Source organism: Thalassophryne amazonica, chromosome 10 (assembly GCF_902500255.1).
Source record: "Thalassophryne amazonica chromosome 10, fThaAma1.1, whole genome shotgun sequence".
In the NCBI taxonomy this organism is placed as follows: domain Eukaryota; kingdom Metazoa; phylum Chordata; class Actinopteri; order Batrachoidiformes; family Batrachoididae; genus Thalassophryne; species Thalassophryne amazonica.
In genome coordinates this window covers 62,372,036-62,398,900 of record NC_047112.1, presented here as the reverse complement: position 1 = coordinate 62,398,900, position 26,865 = coordinate 62,372,036, and the positions used below count along the sequence as shown (strand labels likewise).

The 26,865-nt window shown below is 40.6% G+C and overlaps 1 protein-coding gene across 1 annotated transcript; it reads left to right on the top strand.

The window, feature by feature from the left end:
- Positions 1–874: 874 nt before the first annotated feature.
- LOC117519534 (protein FAM163A-like) lies at positions 875–26,684 on the top strand. The gene is made up of 4 exons (XM_034180837.1): positions 875–1,054; positions 1,122–1,144; positions 22,684–22,798; positions 25,914–26,684. The coding sequence occupies exons 3-4, from the start codon at positions 22,706–22,708 to the stop codon at positions 26,310–26,312; spliced, it is 492 nt and encodes a 163-aa protein (XP_034036728.1). The 5' UTR covers positions 875–1,054; positions 1,122–1,144; positions 22,684–22,705; the 3' UTR covers positions 26,313–26,684.
- The last annotated feature ends 181 nt before the right edge of the window (positions 26,685–26,865 follow it).

Here is a 26,865-nt window from a genome sequence, read left to right as displayed (position 1 = left end):
ACCTCATTGCTAACTCTGCACAGTGTGGTGTGTTACAACTAAATCTAGTTATCTAAAGTATTGGAAAACAATACCATATTCATATCCTGATTAATTGATTAGTTGCTTTTATTAATAACTGCTTACCACTATTTTATACTTTCATTAAAGGATGCCACACATAATTGCAGACGTACAAGTTTACCACAAACATGTCGCAAATTCGATATGGTTTGAGCATGTAGATCTGTTATTTTCACAATTTTCATCATTCATTTTATTCAAAGCTCCAGAATATAAAGGGATATTGTTCAGTATAATAGTGTTACTAAGGTCTTGTGTGTTTATATGTACTTCAACCGAGGACAGATTGTAGTGGTGGGCCAGTCCCCACCCCCACATCTTTAATCTAGTCACCGTCAGATCGGAAAATCACTAAGAGCCCTTGAGCAAGGTCCTTAATCCTCACGTTACTCTCTGTGTGTAGTGAGTACCTTGCTTGGCCTGACATTGGTGTGTGAGTGGATGAACATGAGAAAAGACGTTGACCATCAAAGTGTATAAATGCACGCTAAAAAAAAACCCCCACAAAACAAAACGTTGATTCCACATGTTCGTACCCACTGGGTTCACGAAAACCTTTTTTAAAAATTTCAGAATTATATTTCCTGTTTAAATCCTGAGTACTGTATACATATATTTGGTTGTAAATATAGTTTATGATTTTTTTTTTGGCATTGAATTGGGATTATACACTTCCTTCTTTAATTCCTTTCTGCCTCCTTTTCTGAGCTTCTATCTTTCCTTACCTCTTTTCTTATTTGTTCCTTTAACTCTTAGAGGAGAAATGAAATCACAAGTGTGCTTCAGCTTTTGTTTATCTTCTTTTCTCTTAGTGCCACCATGTGGAGATAAAGGATTATATCTTCAGATAAACAGACTACCACTGCCTTTTCCTGCTTCATTTTGTCTTTCCCTCTGTCCTTAGTGATGTCCATTCTGCATCTTGGACCTCTCACCTTTGGGCTTCCTGAATTTGACCTCTGACCCTCACACCCTCAAACACTCTTCTGATGTAAGTCTATCTATGTATCTATCTCTCTGTCTGTTAATCTTTCTAATGTATATTTTTCTACTTTCAGGTGTTAAGCAAACTTTGCTAAACGTAAGTGCTACAAATACATTTATACTTTATTCCACCAGCCAATTACATTTTCTAATGGAATCAGTTGAGCTGAATGCAATATATCTATATATATCTATATATATATCTATCTATCTATATATATATATATATATATATATATATATATATATATATATATATATATATATATATATATATATATATATATAGATAGATATAGATATATATAGATAGATAGATATGTGTGTGTGTGTGTGTACAGGAAGCACACACTTAAATTACACTTTTTTGTTTTATTTGACACTGTTCAGAGGTTAGTCACATATTCATTCACATTTATTTGACCATTTTAAAAAAATTGTTCAATTTCAGATATTTTAGTCACACTTGACATTTGACATTTGTATTGTATTTGACATATTTGACATACAGATATTTTAGTCACATTTATTCACAAACATTGACCATTTTTTTAATTTGATAGATTTCAAAATTTCTGTTTAAAAATTTAAACATTTTTAAAAATTTAAAATGTTTTACATTTTTTTGTTTTATTTGACACATTTCAGAAATTTTAGTATGATATTTATTCACAAGTGGTTAATGCACTTGGTTTCAGTGCAGAAGGTTGCTGGTTCAAATCCCACCCCTGCCACATTTCTCCATGTAATGTGGAGTTGCGTCAGGAAGGGCATCCGGCATAAACCTGTGCCAATTCAACATGCAGATCCACCTTGGATTTGCTGTGGCGACCCCAAGTGCAAACAAGGGAGCAGCCGAAGGGACTTACTATATTTATTCACAAACTGACATTTTTTAATCTGACAGATTCCCAAATTTTTAGCCACATTTATTCACAAAATGTGACTTTTTTCTTTTTCTTTCTTTCTTTCTTTTTCTTTTCTACAGATATTTTAGTCACATATTCATTCACATTTATTTGACCATTTTAAAAAATTTGTTCAATTTCAGATATTTTAGTCACATTTGACATTTGACTTTTTTCTGACATGCCAAATTTGTATTGTATCTGACATATTGGACATACAGATATTTTAGTCACATTTATTCACAAACATTGACCATTTTTTTAATTTGACAGATTTCCAAATTTTTGTCACTTTTAAAATGTTTTACTTTTTTTGTTTGTTTTATTTGACACATTTCAGAAATTTTTGTTGATATTTATTCACAAACTGACATTTTTTCACATTTATTCACAAAATGTGACTTTTTTCTTTGGACACATTTCAGAAATTTTGTACAATATTCAAAACTGCCTTTCAGCCAATCAAAAGTATTCCATCTCAGAATAAATTTAATTTCTATTATTGAAATAATTTGTTCCTGCAGCAGTTCCTGTTTGCTTTCTTGTGTAGTTTTACATTATTACAGTGATTCTTGAATGAATGAATTAATTTGAATGAATGAATTTGTTCAATTTCCGGTATTTTTAGTACATTTGACATTTGACTTTTTTTCTGACATGCCAAATTTGTATTGTATTTGACATACAGATATTTTAGTCACATATTTATTCACAAACATTGACCATTTTTTTAATTTGACAGATTTCCAAATTTTTGTCACTTTTAAAATTTCAGAAATTTTAGTATGATATTTATTCACAAGTGGTTAATGCACTTGGTTTCAGTGCAGAAGGTTGCTGGTTCAAATCCCACCCCTGCCACATTTCTCCATGTAATGTGGAGTTGCGTCAGGAAGGGCATCCGGCATAAACCTGTGCCAATTCAACATGCAGATCCACCTTGGATTTGCTGTGGCGACCCCAAGTGCAAACAAGGGAGCAGCCGAAGGGACTTACTATATTTATTCACAAACTGACATTTTTTAATCTGACAGATTCCCAAATTTTTAGCCACATTTATTCACAAAATGTGACTTTTTTCTTTTTCTTTCTTTCTTTCTTTTTCTTTTCTACAGATATTTTAGTCACATATTCATTCACATTTATTTGACCATTTTAAAAAATTTGTTCAATTTCAGATATTTTAGTCACATTTGACATTTGACTTTTTTCTGACATGCCAAATTTGTATTGTATCTGACATATTGGACATACAGATATTTTAGTCACATTTATTCACAAACATTGACCATTTTTTTAATTTGACAGATTTCCAAATTTTTGTCACTTTTAAAATGTTTTACTTTTTTTGTTTGTTTTATTTGACACATTTCAGAAATTTTTGTTGATATTTATTCACAAACTGACATTTTTTCACATTTATTCACAAAATGTGACTTTTTTCTTTGGACACATTTCAGAAATTTTGTACAATATTCAAAACTGCCTTTCAGCCAATCAAAAGTATTCCATCTCAGAATAAATTTAATTTCTATTATTGAAATAATTTGTTCCTGCAGCAGTTCCTGTTTGCTTTCTTGTGTAGTTTTACATTATTACAGTGATTCTTGAATGAATGAATTAATTTGAATGAATGAATTTGTTCAATTTCCGGTATTTTTAGTACATTTGACATTTGACTTTTTTTCTGACATGCCAAATTTGTATTGTATTTGACATACAGATATTTTAGTCACATATTTATTCACAAACATTGACCATTTTTTTAATTTGACAGATTTCCAAATTTTTGTCACTTTTAAAATGTTTTACATTTTTTTGTTTTGTTTTATTTGACACATTTCAGAAATTTTAGTATGGTATTTATTCACAAACTGACATTTTTTAATCTGACAGATTCACAAATTTTTAGCCATATTTATTCACAAACTGACATTTTTTAATCTGACAGATTCCCCAATTTTTAGCCATATTTATTCACAAAATGTGACTTTTTTCTTTGGTCGCATTTCAGAAATTTTGTACAATATTCAAAACTGCCTTTCAGCCAATCAAAAGTATTCCATCTCAGAATAAATTTAATTTCTGTTATTGAAATAATTTGTTCCTGGAGCAGTTCCTGTTTGCTTTCTTGTGTAGTTTTACATTATTACAGTGATTCTTAAGTGTTTCGCTTCTCAAATCCCACATTATCTGAGGTGATATACACTCAACAAAAATATAAACGCAACACTTTTGGTTTTGCTCCCATTTTGTATGAGATGAACTCAAAGGTCTAAAACTTTTTCCACATACACAATATCACCATTTCCCTCAAATATTGTTCACAAACCAGTCGAAATATGTGATAGTGAGCACTTCTCCTTTGCTGAGATAATCCATCCCACCTCACAGGTGTGCCATATCAAGATGCTGATTAGACACCATGATTAGTGCACAGGTGTGCCTTAGACTGTCCACAATAAAAGGCCACTCTGAAAGGTGCAGTTTTGTTTTATTGGGGGGGGGATAGCAGTCAGTATCTGGTGGGACCACCATTTGCCTCATGCAGTGCAACACATCTCCTTCGCATCATCCGTGAAGAGAACACCTCTCCAACGTGCCAAACGCCAGCGAATGTGAGCATTTGCCCACTCAAGTCGGTTACGACGATGAACTGGAGTCAGGTCGAGACCCCGATGAGGACGACGAGCATGCAGATGAGCTTCCCTGAGACGGTTTCTGACAGTTTGTGCAGAAATTCTTTGGTTATGCAAACCGATTGTTTCAGCAGCTGTCCGAGTGGCTGGTCTCAGACGATCTTGGAGGTGAACATGCTGGATGTGGAGGGTCCTGGGCTGGTGTGGTTACACGTGGTCTGCGGTTGTGAGGCTGGTTGGATGTACTGCCAAATTCTCTGAAACGCCTTTGCACGCTCCCTCAAATCTTGCAACATCTGTGGCATTGTGCTGTGTGATAAAATTGCACCTTTCAGAGTGGCCTTTTATTGGGGGCAGTCTAAGGCACACCTGTGCACTAATCATGGTGTCTAATCAGCATCTTGATATGGCACACCTGTGAGGTGGGATGGATTATCTCAGCAAAGGAGAAGTGCTCACTATCACAGATTTAGACTGGTTTGTGAACAATATTTGAGGGAAATGGTGATATTGTGTATGTGGAAGAAGTTTTAGATCTTTGAGTTCATCTCATACAAAATGGGAGCAAAACCAAAAGTGTTGCATTTATATTTTTGTTGAGTGTATATATACGAGGTCTGTTAGAAAAGTATCAGACCTTTTTATTTTTTTGCAAAAACCATATGGATTTGAATCACGTGTGATTGCATCAGCCAAGCTTGAACCTTCGTGCGCATGCGTGAGTTTTTTCACGCCTGTCGGTTGCATCATTCGCCTGTGAGCACGCTTTGTGGGAGGAGTGGTCCAGCCCCCTTGGCGGATTTTCATTGTCAGGAAAATGGCCGAGTGACTGCCGCTTTGCTGCATCAGAATTTTTTCAGAAACTGAGAGACAGCCAGGTGGACACCATTCGGAAAATTCAGATGGCTTTCAGGGACAATTTTATGGACATCACAGAGATTAAGGAGTGGTACAGCCGGTTTAAAGACGGCGCACAATGGCGGAGGGCGCGCCGTGCTCCGAGCAGTGATCGACAGGCTGAAACGACCAGATCATTTCCAAACTGAAGACTGTGTTGATCCGGGACGTCGTCTGACTACCAGAGAAATGGCAAGAGAGGTGGACATAGCACTTTTCCGGCACATTACACTGTTACAGGAGATTTTGTAATGAAAGACGTGAGGCGGAATTTGCGCGTCAGGACGGAGCCGCTAATGGCGCAGAACAAAAGCACCTCCGTGTTGGAAGTCTCACGGGACATGCCCAGCTCTTCCACCATTCGGAAGATTCAGACGGCTTTGGGTGGCTTTTCAGTCGAGTGAGTATCTGAGAAATTAAAAGAGCTGGGCATGCCATAACATGTCCTGTGAGACCAACACGGAGGTGCTTTCGTTCCGCACCATTAGCGGCTCAGTGGCGAATTCCTCCGCTCCTGTTTTCATGACAAAATCTCCTTTAACAGTGGAATGTGCCGGGAAAGTGCTGATGTCCACCTTTTCTAACATTTCTCTGGTAGTCAGACGACGTCCCGGATCAACACAGCATTCAGTTTGGAAATGATCTGGTCGTTTCAGCCTCTCGATCGCCGCTCAGAGCGCGGCGCGCCCTCCGCCATTGTGCGCCGTCTTTAAACTGGCTGTACCACTCCTTAATCTCTGTGATGCCCATAAAATCATCCCTGAAAGCCATCTGAATTTTCCGAATGGTGTCCACCTGGCTGTGTCTCACAGTTTCTGGGAAAATTTGATGCAGCGCTGCTCCAGCCGTTCAGACATTTTCCTCACAATGAAAATCCGACGAGGGGGGAGGACCAGTGCTCACTCAAAGCGTGCTCACAGGCGAATGACGCAACCGACAGGCGTGAAAAAACTCACGCTTGTCTGAGGTTCAAGCTTGGCTGATGCAATCACATGTGATTCAAATCCATATAGTTTTTGCAAAAAATAAAAGGTCCAATACTTTTCTAACAGACCTCGTATATTTACTAATTAATTAATTAATTAATATTTACTAATTAACTCAAAACGCCTGCAAAGGCCTTTAACTGGTATCTCAGTCTAGTTCTGTAGGCTACACAATCATAGGGAAGACTGCTGACTTGACATCTTGCCTGGGCTTATTAATCTTTCTTTAACTTCTGGATCTGTTCCTAAACGTTTCAAATCTGCAGTGATTAAACCATTACTTAAGAAACCTAATCTTGACCCTAGTGTATTGAAAAACTATCGGCCGATATCAAATCTATCATTTTGCTCTCTTGTCACGGCAGCTTGTAGACTATCTTACTGAGAATAATCTCTTTGAGCCGCTGCAGTCTGCTTTTAGAAAATATCATTCCACAGAAACGGCTCTCACTAAAGCAGTGAATGATCTTCTGCTAACAATGGATTCGGACACCACTACGGTTCGGTTGCTGTTAGATCTCAGTGCTGCATTTGATACAGTGGATCATCATATTCTACTTGATAGGCTGGAAAATCATTTTGGGATTACTGGGAGTGCCCTTGCATGGCTGACGTCATACTTGACCAGTCGTTCTCACTGTGTTTTGTACAGTAACACTACCTCTAACCTTAGTGACATGAAATTTGGGGTTCCTCAGGGGTCTGTCTTAGGCCCCCTGCTTTTCTCCCTTTATATAGCACCCCATGGGCACACATTGCGGCATTTTGGGATTACCTTTCACTGCTATGTAGATGATACTCAGTTATACGAGGTCTGTCCATAAAGTATCTAACCTTTTTATTTTTTTTTTAAACTATATGGATTTGATTCATATGTTTTCACGTCAGACAAGCTTGAACCCTTGTGCGCATGCCTGAGTTTTTCCACTCATGTCGGTGACGTCATTCGCCTGTGAGCACACCTTGTGGAAGGAGTGGTCCCGCCCCGTCGTCGGATTTTCATTGTCTGGAAATGGCGGAATGATTTGGGGGTTTTTTCCATCAGAATTTTTTCAGAAGCTGTTAGAGACTGGCACCTGGAAACTATTCGAAAAATTTATCTGGCTTTCGGTGAAAATTTTACGGGCTTCACAGAGAATAAGGTCTGTTAGTACAGCTTTAAGGATCCCTTTAAGGACGCTCAGCACACCGCGCTCCGAGCTGCGACGACACAGCACAAGCCACCGGACCATTTCTGAGCTGATGGCTCTGTGGATAGGAGACCGTCGTGTGCTCTTTCTCTGGTTATCACAAGAGCTGGACATCAGCCATTTTCCGGAAGATTTCACTTTTAACAAGAGATTTTGTCATGGAAAGCCACGCGGAGGCTTCGTGCGTCACGACCGATTCGCTTTGGAAGCGAGACAAAGGAACACCTCTGTTTCGGTGTGTCAGAGGACAAGTTTGGACATGTCTATCTCGGCTTTCAATGCTTACCAGTCCAGTAAGTATCAGTAAAATTGTGGAGAGCTGTTCCACCATTTCCAGACAATGAAAATCCGACAACGGGGCGGGACCACTCCTTCCACAAGGCGTGCTCACAGGCAAATGACGTCACCGACAGGCGTGGAAAAACTCACGCATGCGCACAAGGGTTCAAGCTTGTCTGATGTGAAAACATATGAATCAAATCCATATAGTTTAAAAATAAAAATAAAAAGGAACGATACTTTATGGACAGACCTCGTATATGCCGATAACTGCTGGTAATCTCGTTCACATAAAATCCTTAGAAGATTGCCTTGCATCAGTGAGAAGTTGGATGTCTAGAAACTTCCTACTTTTAAACTGGGACAGGAAGCCAGTGTGTTTCAACATCCACGGGAAGCCCAAAATCACGCAGGAGGTAGAAGGAGTCACAAAAAACTCGATCTCCTCCCAATGATTTCCAGACACCACCAGAGTTACAGTTTGTGTCTTGTGCGGGATTAAAGGGAGAAGGGTGCCATCTAGTGCGCGCACCTGCAATGGCGAAGGGAGCGCCACCAGAGGGAGCCCTACCTCCCTAGCCCATCTGCTGTCTAGCAGATTGAGGCTGTGGAGTGTGGGGAGGGCGGAACCTTTTCGGACCCGGAAGGGAGAGGGACGGCGCGTGCCCGGCCACATCCTTCGTCTCGCTCCCGACGGCGTTCCTCTAACCGATTGTCTAACCGTATAATGAGATCAATAAGCCCATCTAAATCCCTCGGTTCTTCCTTGGCTACCAGGTGCTCCTTCAGGACCGATGACAGTCCGTTTATGAAGGCGGCGCAGAGCGCAGTCGTATTCCAGCCGGACCTCGCAGCCGCGATGCGGAAGTCGACTGCATATTCGGCTGCGCTCCGGCGCCCCTGTCTCATTGACAGCAGCACTGTTGAAGCAGTCTCTCCTCTGTTAGGGTGATCAAAAACCGTTTTGAACTCCCTCACAAACCCAGTATAAGTGGTAAGGAGCCGTGAATTTTGCTCCCAAAGCGCCGTAGCCCAAGCGCGTGCCTCACCACGAAGCAAGTTAATCACATAAGCCACCTTACTGGCATCAGACGCGTACATTACGGGACGTTGTGCAAAGACGAGCGAACACTGCATAAGAAAGTCCGCGCACGTCTCCACACAACCTCCGTACGGCTCTGGGGGACTTATGTATGCTTCAGGGGGTGGTGCGGGTGGGGGGGGTGGGTGTCGTTGAATGACCAGTGGAACGTCTATATTCTGCACCGGGTCAGCAGGAGGAGGTGCTTCAGCAGCGCCCTGAGCGCGCGTTTCCACCTGCGCGGTGAGAGCCTCCATCCTGCGATTAAGGATGACGTTTTGCTCGGTCATCAGATCCAACCGAGCAATAACGGCGGTGAGGATTTGCTGCAACTCACCAATCACGCCTCCTGCAGACGCCTATGCACCCTGCTCTTCCATTGGTTGTCCAACAGATGGTTGACGCCCCTCGGGATCCATGACGCTGGCCGAGATATCCTGTTGGGAAAGTGTAGTGACACGGACCCACAACATGGGGCGTAAATGAATGGACAATGAAAGAGTCGAATATGAACACTTTACTGTTGTGAATGAGCACAACCAAAATACAGAGGATTACAGAATTTTGCAAACAGTCAATCCACAAAGGTGACGTGTGGGCAGGCTCAAGGATAGAAGACGTCTGTCCTAAGAGGAACCGGAACCACACGATTTCCTCCACCACCGAACCCGGAGAATACTGGAGCCGCCAAGTCCCGAGTCCCCAGGTGGCCACCGTCTCCGAATGTCAAATCTGGTACTGCTGGCGAGGAGTAAAAATAGTGAGATGTGGGTGCGTGAACACCCAGTAACAACAATGGTGGGAATTCCACCTCCACCTCTAACACAGTTCAACTCCGGTTGTCTCTGCTGTCCGGTGTGACAAGTGAATGCCCTTCACTTTGTCACCACTCCGCACTCCGCCAGACGACAACAGTGAGTAGTCTCCTGAAACAATATCACACAATAGAAAAGTAACGTGCGCACGGCACAATCACGGCTGAGGTATTACCTTCACAGATAGAAGATATCTCAGCAACGAGGTTTAGATGACGTCCGGTTTTTATGGAGTGGAATGATGAAGTGAAGATGGATGACAGCTGTCATGAGATAATGAGTGACAGCTGTCACCCCCGGCTGTGTCCGTGGCGGCAGCGCCCTCTTGTGCCTGAAGCCCGCACTTCAGGCAGGGCGCCCTCTGGTGGTGGGCCAGCAGTACCTCCTCTTCTGGCGGCCCACACAACAAGAAGCTCAGGTTGCATCTCATTTTTTTCAACTGGAATCATTGCAATCGATTCCTGTTTGCTATTTTGAGTCCTGCTTATGTCAAACACTGTCTGTCGTCTTTGTTCCAGATTAATATATATAAGATGTCTGAAATTCAGTTTGAGTTTATTAAATTCCACGCATCTTCAACGTAGCAGACATGGATTATCTGGAATTTTGTTTTGGCAAGTTTTCATGGTCTCTCCTGCCATCCACTGGCCAGTAGTGTTCATCGCAGTAATATATCAGTGTGTGAATGAATGAATATAATATACAAGTTTCACTTTTTGAATGGAATTACTGAAATAAATCAACTTTTTCGTGATATTCTATGTATATGACCAGCGTGTGTGTGTGTATATATATATATATATATATATATATATACACACACAGTAGTGTTCAGAATAATAGTCGTGCTATGTGACTAAAAGATTAATCCAGGTTTTGAGTATATTTCTTATTGTTACATGGGAAACAAGGTACCAGTAGATTCAGTAGAGTCTCACAAATCCAACAAGACCAAGCATTCATGATATGCACACTCTTAGGGCTATGAAATTGGTCTATTAGTAAAAACAAAAGTAGAAAAGGAGGTGTTCAGAATAATAGTAGTGTGGCATTCAGTCAGTGAGTTCGTCAATTTTGTGGAACAAACAGGTGTGAATCAGGTGTCCCCTATTTAAGGATGAAGCCAGCATCTGTTGAACATGCTTTTCTCTTTGAAAGCCTGAGGAAAATGGGACGTTCAAGACAATGTTCAGAAGAACAGCGTAGTTTGATTAAAAAGTTGATTGGAGAGGGGAAAACTTATACGCAGGTGCAAAAAATTATAGTCTGTTCATCTACAATGATCTCCAATGCTTTAAAATGGACAAAAACACCAGAGACGTGTGGAAGAAAACTTTAAACAACCATCAAAATGGATGGAAGAATAACCAGAATAGCAAAGGCTCACCCATTGATCAGCTCCAGGATGATCAAAGACAGTCTGGAGTTACCTGTAAGTGCTGTGACAGTTAGAAGACGCCTGTGTGAAGCTAATTTTGTTGGGAAAGTGTAGTGACACGGACCCACAACAGGGGGCGCAAATGAACGGTCAATAGATGAGCCAAAATATAACAATTTAATGTTGTGAATGTGCACAACGAACATACAGACAATCACAGAATATCATAACAGTCAATACACAGAGGTGACGTGTGGGCAGGCTCGAGGATAGAAGACGTCTGTCCTGAGAAGAGCCGGAACCACACGATTTCCGCCGCCCCAGAACCTGGTGAATACTGGAGCCGCCAAGTCCCGAATTCCCAGGTGATCACCGTCCCCGACTGTCGGATCTGGTACTGCTGGCAAAGAACAAAGACAGTCAAGTGTGGGTGTGTGTACACCCAGTAACAACAACGGTGGGAATGCCACCTCCACCTCTCACTCAACACGTTGCAGTGGTCTCAGAGGAAAAGGAGCGCCGTCATGCACAGCCTCCACCAAAACGACCGGTTCTCCTGCAAACACTCACAATCACAGATTTATAAATCTCAAAAAAAGGCTGAGAGTAGTACCTCCTATGAAGTATGATATCTCGGCAATGAGGTGGAGATGACGTCTGGTCTTTATGGAGTGAGATGATGTTGAGTAGATGGGTGACAGCTGTCAAGAGGTAATGAGCGACAGCTGTCACCCCCGGCTGTGTCCATGGCGGCAGCGCCCTCTCGTGCCTGAAGCCCGCACTTCAGGCAGGGCGCCCTCTGGTGGTGGGCCAGCAGTACCTCCTCTTCTGGCGGCCCACACAACAAATTTATGTGCAAGAATCCCCCGCAAAGTCCCTCTGTTAAATAAAAGATGGGCAGAAGAGGTTACAATTTGCCAAAGAACACATCAACTGGCCTAAGGAATATTTTGTGGACTGATGAGAGTAAAATTGTTCTTTTTGGGTCCAAGGGCCGCAGACAGTTTGTGAGACGACCCCCAAACTCTGAATTCAAGCCACAGTTCACAGTGAAGACAGTGAAGCATGGTGGTGCAAGCATCATGATATGGGCATGTTTCTCCTATTATGGTGTTGGGCCTTGTGGGGTGACATCAAAAAAGCTGTTTCTGAAGCAAAACCAAGAAATGTGAATGAATTGTGGAATGTTGTTAAAGAATCTTGGAGTGGAATAACAGCTGAAAGGTGCTACAAGTTGGTTGACTCCATGCCTAGCAGATATGAAGAAATCATGAAAAACTGTGGTTATACAACTAAATACTAGTTTAGTGATTCACAGGATTGCTAAAAAGCAGTTTGAACATAATAGTTTTGAGTTTGTAGCGTCAACAGCAGATGCTACTATTATTGTGAACACCCCCTTTTCTACTTTTTTTTTAACTAATAGCCCAATTTCATAGCCTTAAGAGTGTGCATATCATGAATGCTTGGTCTTGTTGGATTTGTGAGAATCTACTGAATCTACTGGTACCTTGTTTCCCATGTAACAATAAGAAATATACTTAAAACCTGGATTAATCTTTTTAGTCACATAGCACTACTATTATTCTGAACACTACTGTATATATGTATATATATATATATATATATATATATATATATATATATATATATATATATATATATATATATATATATATATATATACGAGGTCTGTCCATAAAGTATCGTACCTTTTTATTTTTTTCAAAAACTATATGGATTTCATTCATATGTTTTTACGTCAGACATGCTTGAACCCTTGTGCGCATGCATGAGTTTTTCCACGCCTGTCAGTGACGTCATTCGCCTGTGAGCACGCCTTGTGGAAGGAGTGGTCCCGCCCCCTCGTCGGATTTTCATTGTCTGGAAATGGCGGAATGAAAAGGACTTTTTTTCCATCAGAATTTTTTCAGAAGTTGTTAGAGACTGGCACCTGGAAACCATTCGAAAAATGTATCTGGCTTTCAGTGAAAATTTTACGGGCTTCACAGAGAATAAGGACTTTAACTACAGGTTTAAGGACCCCTTTAAAGGACAGTCGGTGCGCCGCGCTGCGAGCTGCGACGATGCGGCACAAACCACTGGATCATTTCTAAGCTGATGGCTCTGTGGATACGAGACCGTCGTGTGCTCTTTCTCTGGTTATCACAAGACCTGGACATCAGCCATTTTCCGGCAGATTTCACTTTTAACAAGAGATTTTGTCATGGAAAGCCACGCGGAGGCTTCGCGCGTCACGACCGATTCGCTGATGAAGCGAGACAAAGGAACACCTCCGTTTCGGAGTGTTAGAGGACAAGTTGGGACATGTCTATCTCGGCTTTCAGTGCTTACCAGTCGAGTGAGTATAAAAGAACTTGTGGAGAGCTGGACATGTCCCAAGTTGTCCTCTAACACTCCGAAACGGAGGTGTTCCTTTGTCTCGCTTCATCAGCGAATCGGTCGTGACGCGCGAAGCCTCCGCGTGGCTTTGCATGACAAAATCTCTTGTTAAAAGTGAAATCTGCCGGAAAATGGCTGATGTCCAGGTCTTGTGATAACCAGAGAAAGAGCACACGACGGTCTCATATCCACAGAGCCATCAGCTTAGAAATGATCCAGTGGTTTGTGCCGCATCGTCGCAGCTCGCAGCGCGGCGCACCGACTGTCCTTTAAAGGGGTCCTTAAACCTGTAGTTAAAGTCCTTATTCTCTGTGAAGCCCGTAAAATTTTCACTGAAAGCCAGATAAATTTTTCGAATGGTTTCCAGGTGCCAGTCTCTAACAGCTTCTGAAAAAATTCTGATGGAAAAAAAGTCCTTTTCATTCCGCCATTTCCAGACAATGAAAATCCGACGAGGGGGCGGGACCACTCCTTCCACAAGGCGTGCTCACAGGCGAATGACGTCACCGACAGGCGTGGAAAAACTCACGCATGCGCACGAGGGTTCAAGCATGTCTGACGTAAAAACATATGAATGAAATCCATATAGTTTTTGAAAAAAATAAAAAGGTACGATACTTTATGGACAGACCTCGTATATATATATATATATATATATATATATATATATATATATATATATATATATATATATATATATATATATATATATATATATATACACACACACACAGTGGCTTGCAAAAGTATTCTGCCCCTTGGTATTTCATGCTGTTGTGTGCTGGGGGGCTGGGGTGGACATGGTTTTTTTGGATGTGTGTTTATTTTCCTTCCTAGGTGGTTTGGAACTGATCTCTGGGAAAGCTGTGCTGCAGAAGAGTCTCTCACCTTTATTATGATGATTGGCTGCACCTGCTGTGATCTCGTGCGGCTCTCCATTAGGAGGAAGTTATGACACCTGTGATATTCACGTGCAGATCTAAGGGCTTTCAGCTGGTACCTATGTGGTAATGAGAAGCTGCATTTAAGCCAGCAGTAAGTTGGACTGGATTGCCGGAGAATTGAACTTTGTTGCATACTTGTGACGAGTATGTGAGGACGCTGAGGGCTGCTCCAGAGGCTGACATCACGTCTGTGAAGGAGGATGAGGGTGAGAGGCAAGCGCTGTCAGCACACGTCAGAGGTGATTATTCCTAAAAGCTAAATTGTTCACATGTTGTGGCGTTTGACGCAGTTAAAATTAAAGAATTGAAGGTAATTGTTCTGATTGCTCCTCATGGCTGTGGTGAAGGGATTGATGATCTTCCACTCGCTGTGAGCAGCTGTTTGTGTGAAGTAGGTCCGCAGTAAGAGCTGAACGTGTTGCTGATAAGCGTGCCTCTGTGGAGAAAATTGTGGATAGTGATAGTATGAATAACCTCACTTCTGCTCCTCCTTCACAGAGTATTGTTCTGGAAAGCCACCTGGGGGGGGTGTTGACGGAACGATTGAGTCCAGAAGATTCGGGCTCGGATCTGTTGTGGCGCTGAGAGAGTGCGCCACTTGTCCACCTCACCAGACTTTTATTATTTAGATTTTATGTACAGCACAGGGTGACAGTAATAAATCTGTTTTTTCTTTCTGGAGCTGCTTCTGGTCAATTAGTGTTGGGTTCTGTTGGACTCTGGGCCGCTCCTCGGTTCGCGTCCTTCACATAACATCATGCATTTTAATTTGTTTATGGAATTTCAGATACAAAAAGTAAATCAGGCTTCTCACTATAAAATTTTCAAAAATTATCTTCCTTAGACTCAAACTGAAAGTAACTCTCTGCAAGTTGATATAAATTAAGTAAAAATATAAAAGCCAAGATGATGGGTTGCATAAGCAATCAGCCCCTTTGGTAAAATACCTGTAAATAATCAGTTTAATTGCCAGTTTTCTTCAGAAAAGTCAGGGGATGGATTCATGAACATTTCCAAGTCACAGAATATGTCTTGAACTTTATTTACATCTGTTATGAAGAAATACAAACAGTATGACACTCTATGGTAAATCTGTGTGGAGTAGACAGTTCTAAAAAACTGAGTGACTGTGCAAGAAGAAGAGTGAGGAAAGACACCCAGACAAACTGGAAGAAGTTACAGGCATCTGTTGCTGTGATTGCAGAAATTGTGCACAGTGCATGTTTTGCATTTTGTATAGCCAGTTATACAGCTTCATGATGAAGTGGGACAGAGGAGGGTTTTCTTTCACCAAAACATCAAATCTAGGCTTACATCTCAGATGTACCTTCTGGCAAATTGTAGCTGAAGTTTCAGGTCTTCTTTTTAATGAAATCTTCCTCTACACCACTTCATCATGAAGCTGTATAACTGGGGATACAAAATGCAAAATATGCACTTTGCACAATTTCTCCAATCACAGGCAGAGAAGCCTGTAACTTCTTTTGGGTTGTCTGGGTTTCTTGGTTGCTTTCCTCACTCTTCTCTTTCTTGCACAGTCACTCAGTTTTTGAGAACTGTCTACTCCATACAGATTTTCCATAGAGTGCCATACTGTTTGTATTTCTTCATAAGTGATGTAAATAAAGTTCAAGACATATTCAGTGACTTGGAAATGTTTATGTATCCATCCACTGACTTTTCTGAAGAAAACTGGCAATTAAACTAATAATTTACAGGTATTGAATGGTTTATTCAGCACGCACGCATGAACAAAATCTCTAATTTACAAAACAAATCAAGAGAAAACAAAATTTTAAAACATATGGAACAAAACTCAAACAGTTACCAATTTTGTGCGGCTGAGAGAGTGTGGGCAGAAGTAGAGGCTTCAGTTTCTATGTACAAACAAAAAAATCCACATGAAAAACAAATGCCAGTCAGTAATGTAACTCAGTAATACAACGGACAAATGAACAAAAAGTGGCCACACAGGGAACTTACTTAATTACTGAAACTATAACAAGTTAATAAATTTTTTATAAAGTCTTTTAAAACAAGCCAATGTACTAGATACCTTAATACAACCTAAACAATCATTCCAAACTTTAACACCCTTTACCGAAACGCAATGACCTTTGGCAGTGGTTCGAAACTTCCTTCTATCAAATACCAAGGTTCCACGCAAATTGTAACTGGACTCTCTCAGTAGAGGTGGGCGATACCGGCAATTTTGGTATTGATCCGATACCAAGTAAATACAGGCCCAGTATCGCGGATACCGATACGATGCTTTTTCATATTTAAGCTTCATAGATCCAAAAGACCTAGGATAGAATTTCGCCAAACATTATACATGACAGCAAAATACTTTATCACAATCAACATTTTTGTTTAAAAAATATCACTCAACACAACTTAAAACAAAATCTCCTGAGGTAGAGGGCTGACAAACCACAATACAAGGGTGCGCTGCTCCGTGTTGTGTGACAGCGCTGCTTTTACAGACAGAGTAGACTGATGAATCTGCGTGCACAGCAGTCAGTGCGTGCGGGAGAGGAAAAAAGCTTGAGTATCGATGTTTTTACACGAGGATATTATTGATATTAGGATCGATCCGTCCACCTCTACCTCTCAGTTTAAACAGCTCTTGGACATGTTGAGGCAAGAGTCCATTTTTAACTTTATACATAATCTGTATTGTAAAATAATCAACCAAGTCATAAAATTTCAAAAACTGAAGACAAACAATGAATTTGTTGGTTCACGTTATGGTTTTTTACTTATCACTCTTATAGCTTTTTTGTAACAGAAATAATGGATTAGTATTTGTTTTATATGTATTTCCCAAAACTTCAATACAATAAGATATATTAGGAACAAGTAATGAGTGATACAACGAAACCAGCAGATGCTGGGGGAGCAAGTATTGAACTTTGTACAAGATAGCAATAACTTTTGATATTTTAGACGCAACATGTTTTATATGAGTTTTCCAACAGAGCTTATCATCAACAAAAACTCCAAGAAATTTAGTTTGAGATACAATTTCAATTTCAACGTCATTCAACAATACTTTACTGCTTACATTTCTAGGCTTATTTCCAAATATGATGCACTTAGTTTTAATGAAATGAAGTGATACTTTATTAGAGTTAAACCAATATTTAAATTTTTGCAATTCCCTCTCCACCAAGTCCAAGAGCTGTCCCAAATTATCCCAACTACCAAACACAGTTGTATCATCAGCAAACAAAATACAACTCAAAAACTTAGAAACCAAACCTATATCATTAAAAACAATAATGGCCTGAGGGCTGACCCCTGGGGCACCTCACACATAATCCTCAAAAATTCAGATTTTATCCCACTAAGATGAACACACTGATATCTATTAAATAAATAACTAGCTATCCAGTTAAATGCCAGTCCTCTAATACCATACATCTGTAATTTTTCCAATAATAAAGTATGATCAATATTATCAAATGCTTTCTGTAAATTAAAAAAAAAAAAATCCCAACAGTGTATTGCTTCTTCTCTACTGCATTTGTAACTTGTTCCACAAAGTCTATTAAAGCCAAAGAAGTTGTTCGATTTTTCCTGAAACCATACTGCTGTTCATTAAGTATATGATGTTTTGCTATAAAATCGTTCAACCTCTTTACAAATATTTTTTCCAAACTTTTTGAAAACTGGTAACAAAGATATTGGTCTATAATTTGAAAAAACGTGTTTATCACCAGATTTAAACAATGGTATCACCTTAGCAATTTTCATTCTGGAAGGAAATTTCCCAGTCATGAGTGACAGATTACAAATATATGTTAAAGGTTTGATAATACAGTCAGTAATGTTCTTAAGCAAAAACATATCAAAGCTATCGATATCAGTGGATTTATTCCCCTTAGTTTTGTGAACTATATTAATAATTTAATTTTTATCCGTTTCTCTAATAAACATTGAATCCAGAATTGTATTAATTTATAGCTGTCCATAGAACACTTTATTGTGCTTACAATTGAGTTTGATAAATTTTTACCAACATTAACAAAATAATCATTGAAATAATCAGCAATCTTGTCAGAGTCTATATAAAAGTAAGATGGATAATCTTTAACAACTTTTTTCTTTTTAATGATTTCACTTAAGAGCTTCCAGGTTCCCATGATGTTAGTTTTATTTTTCTCAAACAAATTGCAGTAATACTGCTTCTTACACAATTGCATAATGTTTGTTAATTTATTTTTATATGTCTCATATTTCCTTTCGGCTTCAGTAGTTCTAAATTTTAGAAACTGCTTAAAAGATTTTACTTTTTAGATGCATTCAGGAGACCCTTTGTTACCCAAGGTTTATCAAACCTTTGTGTATCTTCAGTTTTTGGCACCCACGGACAATGTTTATTATACAAATTAGATACAATAAAAATAAATGATTCATATGGTTCATCAACATCACAGTAAATTTCACACCAATTTTGGCGCAATAAATCCCTTCTGAGGTTCTCAATATTGACATCGGTTATTTTCATAATAAAATTTACAGTTTCTGTTTGATGCACGCTGTCCACTGATGATTGAAAAGCTACAAAAACCGGCAAGTGATCACTGATATCGGAAATAAGTATTCCACCTGTTATATTCCCTACAATAGCATTTGTTAATATGTTGTCAATATGTTGTCAGTGAGTGTTGATGTGTTCATAGTTATCCTGGTTGGATGTGTTATCACAGGATATAGACCCATACAAAACATAGAGTTTATAAATTCAGTTATTTGTAATTGACCATAAGGGTTTAAAAAAATCAATATTAAAGTCTCCACAAACAAAAACTTGTTATTGTCATGGTTAGTGGTGGCTTGACCCTGGAAGTTGTAGGAGGCAAATGCAGACTCACAGACACAGGTGTTGGAGTAAGAAAAAATAACTTTATCTGGTAAGCTGGCAATAGGTTCGGTACACAGGAAATCAGTCAATGTAGTGGAGGTACAGGCAGGTAGCAAGCTGCGGCGGAGTACAAAAAACAAGCACAGTTCCAAATACACGGCGACAGGAGTTCACAGGGCTGAGGCAGAGGCAAAGTCAAAAACGAGCAGAGTTCAGAGATAAGACAAGGCGGAAGTTGATAACACAGGCAAGGTCAGAAATATTACGAGGCAAAACAGGACAAAAGCGTGAGGCTCGAAAGTGCAACGTGCAACAATCTGGCGAGGGACTGAGAGACTGTGAGGGCTTAAATACTAGTTGAAGCATCAGAGTGTGAAATGAGGAACAGGTGTGCAGAGAGTGCTGTAAGGGGGCGTGACCAGGGAAGACAAAGGTAAGTGCAAGAGAGTGCAGTAAGGCAAAAGCAACATGAACTTGGGCAAGATAATTAAATGACAGAAAAACCAACGGTGCAAAATGTGACGTGCTTGACTAACCATAATAAACATGAACAAAACAGAGGGGGTGAAACTAAAACTAAGGTGGCGAGTCGAGGAGTGAAAAACTTTGTAAAAAAAAAAAAAAATTGTAAGGAGACTTGTACTATTAAAATGTATAATAGAAAAAGTCCCATTTATCATAGAATAATCTTTCAGTTTTTCTTCAGTGAAATATTTACAATTTTGAATAATATTTTCACGAAAAAAACAATCTGGCTCAATATTATTTTCAAAGTTATGAAAACTATGTTCAGTATTGTCAAAGATTTTAAGCTAGACTCCTGTGCAAAAGTTCCATCATCAAATGATGAAAAGCCATCCATAAGGTTAGTCATTGATTTTATTTGTGATTTTCACCATATTGATTCATTGTTTACACCTTTCTTAAATTAAACTTGCTCAAATCATATTCATCTTTGATGCACAGGGTTTTAGCCTCTTCTGGCGTCTTGTTTAATTTAATATAAATTTTGCAATTTAATGTCCATGTAGCCTGTATCTTATTTTGCTTTTTTAGGAGTCGAGCTTGTCTTGTAAGGTCTGAATTCTTTTTGGTCAAGTGTTCATTTATGTACACATTAGTTCCCTTAAGTTTTTGTTGCTTGCTTGAGAACAGCAATCTTTTGTATTCTATTTACAAACCTCAATATTGTGACTTTAGATTGATTTTGACCTCTCAGGGGTAAAAGGTGACAGTTTTCAATGTCTCCTGAGTTTATTGAGATTCCTTTAGCATTCAGAAATGAGATCACCTGTTCCTCCACAGATTGGTTGTCCAACTCAGAGGGCTCCCCTCCTGGAGCCACTGCCCTTGCGTAAGTCCGAGGTTTAATGACCAAACCCGTAATGAGGAGGTCATTTGACCTAGTCTGTTGCTCAAGGTCAGCAATGCAATTTTCCATAAGTTTTATTGACTTGTCCTTCTCTTCATTCGCCTTTTGTAATGCAGCAACTTGCTTCGTTAATTCCAGTATTTTTGTTGTTGCTGTGAAATAATTTTTAATTGATCCGTCACCTCTTTAATAGGATTCATTTGCGCTGACATCTCATTTAGTGTTTTTCTAATTTCCTCCAGTTCTTCCTCCATAACCGCAGTCCCCTTTTTAGGCCCCATAACTGAAAAATAAAATAACTTGAACTCACTTTATTAATTCTGTAAATCTCCTCCAGCCACCAAGCAAAGCTGCAGCAGGAATTAGTTGCCTTCAGCCCCTGCCAGGCGGTGGCCGCCACTCCCTACAGCTACAGCTGATTCTGCTCCTGCAGCTAACATAGCCCGGCCCAGTAGAATCCGCTGCCGCTCCTGTTGTTGCTACTGGCAAAATCCGGCCCGATGGTGGTCACTGCCGTTCCCACTTCTGGGAGCCTGGCCGGGTGTTGTTATCGCCGCCGTCGAGGCCTGGCTCGATGGTAGCCGCCGCTAACAGCTAGAGCCCGGCCCGATGGTGATCACTGCCGCTCCCACTACTGGGAGAGCCTGTCCGTGTGGTGTTGTCACCACCACCAAGGCCCGGCCTGATGGTAGCTTCTGCCATTAACAGCTAGACCCTGGCACAATGGTGGTCACTGCCGCTCCCGCTACTGGGAGAGCCAGGCCGGGTGGTGTTGTCGCTGCCGCTGAGGCCCAGCCTGATGGTAGCCGCCGCCGCTAACAGCTAGAGCCCGGCCTGATGGCCTGATCTCCGTGAAAAGTTCTCCGTCAATTTCTCGCGTCTTGATGCTGTCTGGTATTATACCAAAGGGGCTGATTACTTATGCAACCCATCATCTTGGCTTTTATTGTTGTGTGGGCCGCTGAAGAGGTACTGCTGGCCCACCACCACCAGAGGGCGCCCTGCCTGGAGTGCGGGCTCCAGGCACCAGAGGGCGCTGCCGCATCATGGGAGTAGCCTGGGTGACAGCTGTCACCCATCACCAGACACAGCTGTTCTACTCAGCACCGAGGTATATCAGGAGGACGGCGTCTCCACCTCAGTGCCGAGATATCGCCTAAGACCAAGGTAGTATTCTCTGCAGTTATACATTGCATCATCAGCTAAGACTGTTAAAACCTTTTTCAGGACTGGTGACTACTGAAAACCTCATTCTTTGGATAAGTACTCACCTTCCTGCTATACTTTGCCAAGAGGTGGAGGCGGCTTCTCCCCTCTCTGTTACTGGGTGCGTTCATCCACTCCTGTGTGTTGTTGCTCTCTCCTGCCAGCAGTACCGGATCCGACGAGCGGAGGCAGTGGCCACCTGGGAATTCGGGACTTGGCGGTTCCAGTATTTCCAGGGTTCGGTGGCAGAGGAGATCTGGGTGGTTCCGGTTCGACTGAGACAGACGTCTCCTACCTTCGAGCCTGCCCACACGACACCAGCGGATTCGACCCCAAATTGTGTTTGTTGTATTACTCGTGCTTGTTTCAGTAGTAAATCTTGTTATTTACTCTCTCCATTGTCCGTTCATTGCGCCCCCTGTTGTGGGTCCGTGTTCCTACACTTTCACAACATTTTATATTTTTACTTAATTTATATCAACTTGTAGAGAGTTACTTTCAGTTTGAGTCTAAGGAAGATAATTTTAGAAATTTTTATATTGAGAAGCTTGATTTACTTTTTGTATTTGAATTGCCATAAACAAATTAAAATGTGTGAAATACCAAGGGGCTGAATACTTTTGCAAGCCCATGTATATATTTTGTTTCTTTGTGTGATTTTATGCCAGGGTTTGATGGAGAGTTGGTCGGATGACAGCTGGAACTGTTGTCATAACTGGAGGAATACTGGCCACGGTGATACTTCTGTGTATCATAGCTGTGCTCTGTTACTGTCGACTCCAGGTACACACATGTTCATATGTTCAAGCTCATGTCAGCTGTATTAAGTCATCACTACTCTGTACTGATTGTTCATATTGAATCTTTTTGCAGAACAACTGTACACAGCTTACTGAGAGGGGAAAATATGCAAGAGTGTCTTTTGACAAAATATTCCTTACACAATTGTAAAAACATTTTATGTTGTCAGTAATAAATCAGGAATAATTCTCACTCACTCATCTTCAACCATTTACAACCCCAATTCCAGTGAAGTTGCGACGTTGTGTAAAATGTAAATAAAAGCAGAATACAATGATTTGCAAATCTTCTTCAACCTATATTCAGTTGAATACACCACAAAGACAAGATATTTAATGTTCAAATTGATAAACTTTATTGTTTTTGTGTAAATATTTGCTCATTTTGAAATGGATGCCAGCAACATGTTTCAAAAAAGCTGGGACAGTGGTATGTTTACCACTGTGTTACATCACCTTTCCTTCTAACAAAACTCAGTAAGCATTTGGGAACTGAGGACACTAATTGTTGAAGCTTTGTAGGAGGAATTCTTTCCCATTCTTGCTTGATGTGTGACTTCAGTTGTTCAACAGTCCGGGGTCTCCATTGTCGTATTTTGCGCTTCATAATGCGCCACACATTTTCAATATGCAACAGGTCTGGACTGCAGGCAGGCCAGTCTAGTACCCACACTCTTTTACTACGAAGCCACGCTGTTGTAACACGTGCAGAATGTGGCTTGGCATTGTCTTGCTGAAATAAGCAGGGACGTCCCTGAAAAAGACGTTGTTTGGATGGCAGCATGTGTTGCTCCAAAACCTGGATGTACCTTTCAGCATTGATGGTGCCATCACAGATGTGTACTAACACACCCCCATACCATCACGGATGCTGGCTTTTGAACTTTGCACTGGTAACAATCTGGATGGTCTTTTTCCTCTTTTGTCCAGAGGATACAACGTCCACGATTTCCAAAAACAATTTGAAATGTGGACTCATCAGACCACAGTACACTTTTCCACTTTGCATCTGTCCATTTCAAATGAGCTCGGGCCCAGAGAAGGCAGCTGCATTTCTGGATGTTGTTGATGTATGGCTTTCGCTTTGCATGGTAGAGTTTTAAGTTGCACTTGTAGATGGAGCGACAAACTGTGTTAAATGACAATGGTTTTCTGACATGTTCCTGAGCTCACGTGGTAAGATCCTTTACACAATGATGTCGGTTTTTAATGCAGTGCCACCTGAGGGATCGAAGGTCACGGGCATTCAATTTTGGTTTTCGGCCTTGCCGCTTACGTGTAGAAAGTTCTCCAGATTCTGTGAATCTTCCGATTATATTATGGACTGTAGATGATGGAATCCCTAAATTCCTTGCAATTGAACATTGAGAAACATTGTTCTTAAACTGGTGGACTATTTTTTTCACGCAGTTGTTCACAAAGTGGTGATCCTTGCCCAATCTTTGCTTGTGAATGGCTGAGCCTTTTGGGGATGCTCCTTTTATACCCAATCATGACACTCACCTGTTTTCAAACAGGTGTTCTTTGAGCATTCATCAACTTTCCCAGTCTTTTGTTGCCTCGTCCCAACTTTTTTGAAATGTGTTGCAGGCATTCATTTCAAAATGAGCAAATATTTGCACGAAAACAAAAAAGTCTATCAGTTTGAACATTAAATATCTTGTCTTTGTGGTGTATTCAAATGAATATAGATTGAAGAGGATTTGCAAATCATTGTATTCTGTTTTTATTTACATTTTTCACAACATCCCAACTTCATTGGAATTGAGGTTGTACTCCAACTAAGGGTCAAGCAGTCATAGGGCATGAGGCGGGGTGCACCCTGGACCTGTCACAGGGCCACATATAGACAAACAAATACATTCACACCTGCACACACACAATTTAAAATTCCAATTTAAAGTTTCCATTTTTTTTAAGCTTATGTTTAATTAACTTTGTAAAACTTTCATTTCTGCAAAAAACTTTGCTTTAGCCATCTTGCTCACAGCATTGTAAATTACACACAGATCAGTAATGGAAGGTTTCATCTGAATACTAATATAATTTATCAATTGATGGTGATGCAAAAATGAGAGAAGTTCACTAGAAAAGTGAAAAGTGTTGTGCTCATAGTCCAAAATGGAAAACGTAGGTACAGTTTGGACATGACCAACTGTAATTGCCACATGGTCAGCATGAAAGCTCAGTGTAAAACACGGTGCTTGGTACAAAGGTGCTAAATAAATTAATTCTGGGCACCTTGAAAGCATAAAATAAAGAGGAAGGACTCAGAATTGAGAGGTTTTCTGGCAAGTACAGTACCCACAGTGCCTGTGAAAAGGCTGGCTGTGATGTCCAGCAACCATACTGGTATGCTTTCAAGTTTACCGAGCCGAGCTAAATGGTTTGTACTAAAATTCCCATACTTCACATGGGGATTCTCTGCCATGTTCCTGCCGGCTGTCCCCAGATATGGTCAAATCCTGCAATATCACATCAGGGTTCAGTTCAAACAAGACTGCGCTGCACTGTTGTCTTACTTAATGTATTTACTGTGTGGGTTGTCTTCATCATTACAGTGGTCTAAATTTTTTTTTTTTTGCTTGGACTTTGACAACTGATTTAGTGTAATTTTGGTCACTAAATCTGAATATGAACTCAGATTTCCTTTATCACATCACTTTTTTTGCAATCTGCATGTTCTGTATTGATGGATTACGCAAAAGTTGCTCATTCAGTCACACGTTTGATGCCACTAATCCTGCACAAAAGCAGCTTCAAAAGCATAGTTTTTAAATCAGGGTCGTGAAATGTGAACAAGAGCCGTATTATCATTTATGGCGCTGAAGAGGTGTGCGAGACTGCAGCTTTTGCTTCAATGCCTGATGCGAGAAATAATTTTTCATATCTCAAAAATGTGATGTTATTGACAAAAGCTAACACCACATTGAGATTCAGTACCCCCAAATTACCCAAATGCCATTGAAAAAACTCCATGCAAGAAAAATTGTGTTGACCATTGTCAGAAAAATTGCCTGAGAAATTTTTGAGTCGTCGTCATTGGAGTACAACGTCAGTGTTGATGTGTCAGTGAACTTTTTTCTTTCTTTCCATAGTATTACTGCTGTAAGAACAATGGATCTGACAGTGGCTCCATCTCTCAGCAACACTTTGCCTGTAAAGCCTGCAGCATGTCCGGTTTGGATGAAGCAGTCGTCACACCACTGTCCCTGCCACCGCCAGAGGTGCCCCTGTCCTCAAATCCCGCCAAACGTGGGAGAGGCCGCCGTAATTATTGCCCAACCTGCTCTCCCTACAACTCGCCCTTCTACATCCGCACCACTGATGAGATTCTCAATGGCGGCGAGCGTGTCACCTACATGCCCACGCACTATGAAAACCCGGCACTGGCGATGCCACTGCCCGCTATCCGAGGGTCCCTGCTGAGGGAGGCCTGGCGTAGTCGCCCACCTGAGTTCTATGCTAATACCCGAGCCATCAGCACCGAGGTGTGACTGAACCCAAACTCCTCCAAACTCCACCCGACAACACAAATATTTCTGATTTGTGTGCACTGACAAAACCCCCTGCAACCACCAGAGGCAACCTGGTGGACAAAAAGCTTTCTGCTCTTATTTATTTATTTATTTATTCCTTTTGTTAGCATTTAGAGTTAGTATCAGTTTCAGTCACCGGTGATGATACAAGGGTCAATATCACAACTATTTAAACATTTATGTTCAGTAAAACTGTGTTTTATGGGTATAAAACATTGTCTCTTTACTGTGTGAGGCCTATTTTAACAAAACTGGGATTTCTTGTTTGTCTGTCATCACTGGCAGATTGAAGATTGTGTTAAGGAGTTTAGAATAAGAAACATATTTAAGATCAACAAGGCATGCTGAAGCCATGCTGATGGTTCTCAAACAGTGGGGCAGGGGACCCCTTGTGTTAAAATATAAAGTGAAAATGAATTAAATTTAAGGAAATTTTTTGGTCATAGTCTGGCACTGCATGGGTGGGGGGGTGTTAGGACAGCTGTAAAGGCCCATATCTGACAGGGGCCCT

Bases quoted from the DNA above. Each gene is read 5' to 3' on its own strand.
- LOC117519534 (XM_034180837.1), top strand. From the start codon at position 22,706: ATGACAGCTGGAACTGTTGTCATAACTGGAGGAATACTGGCCACGGTG. The intron at 22,799-25,913 runs GTACACACATGT...TTCTTTCCATAG, and splicing joins TCTGTTACTGTCGACTCCAG to TATTACTGCTGTAAGAACAA.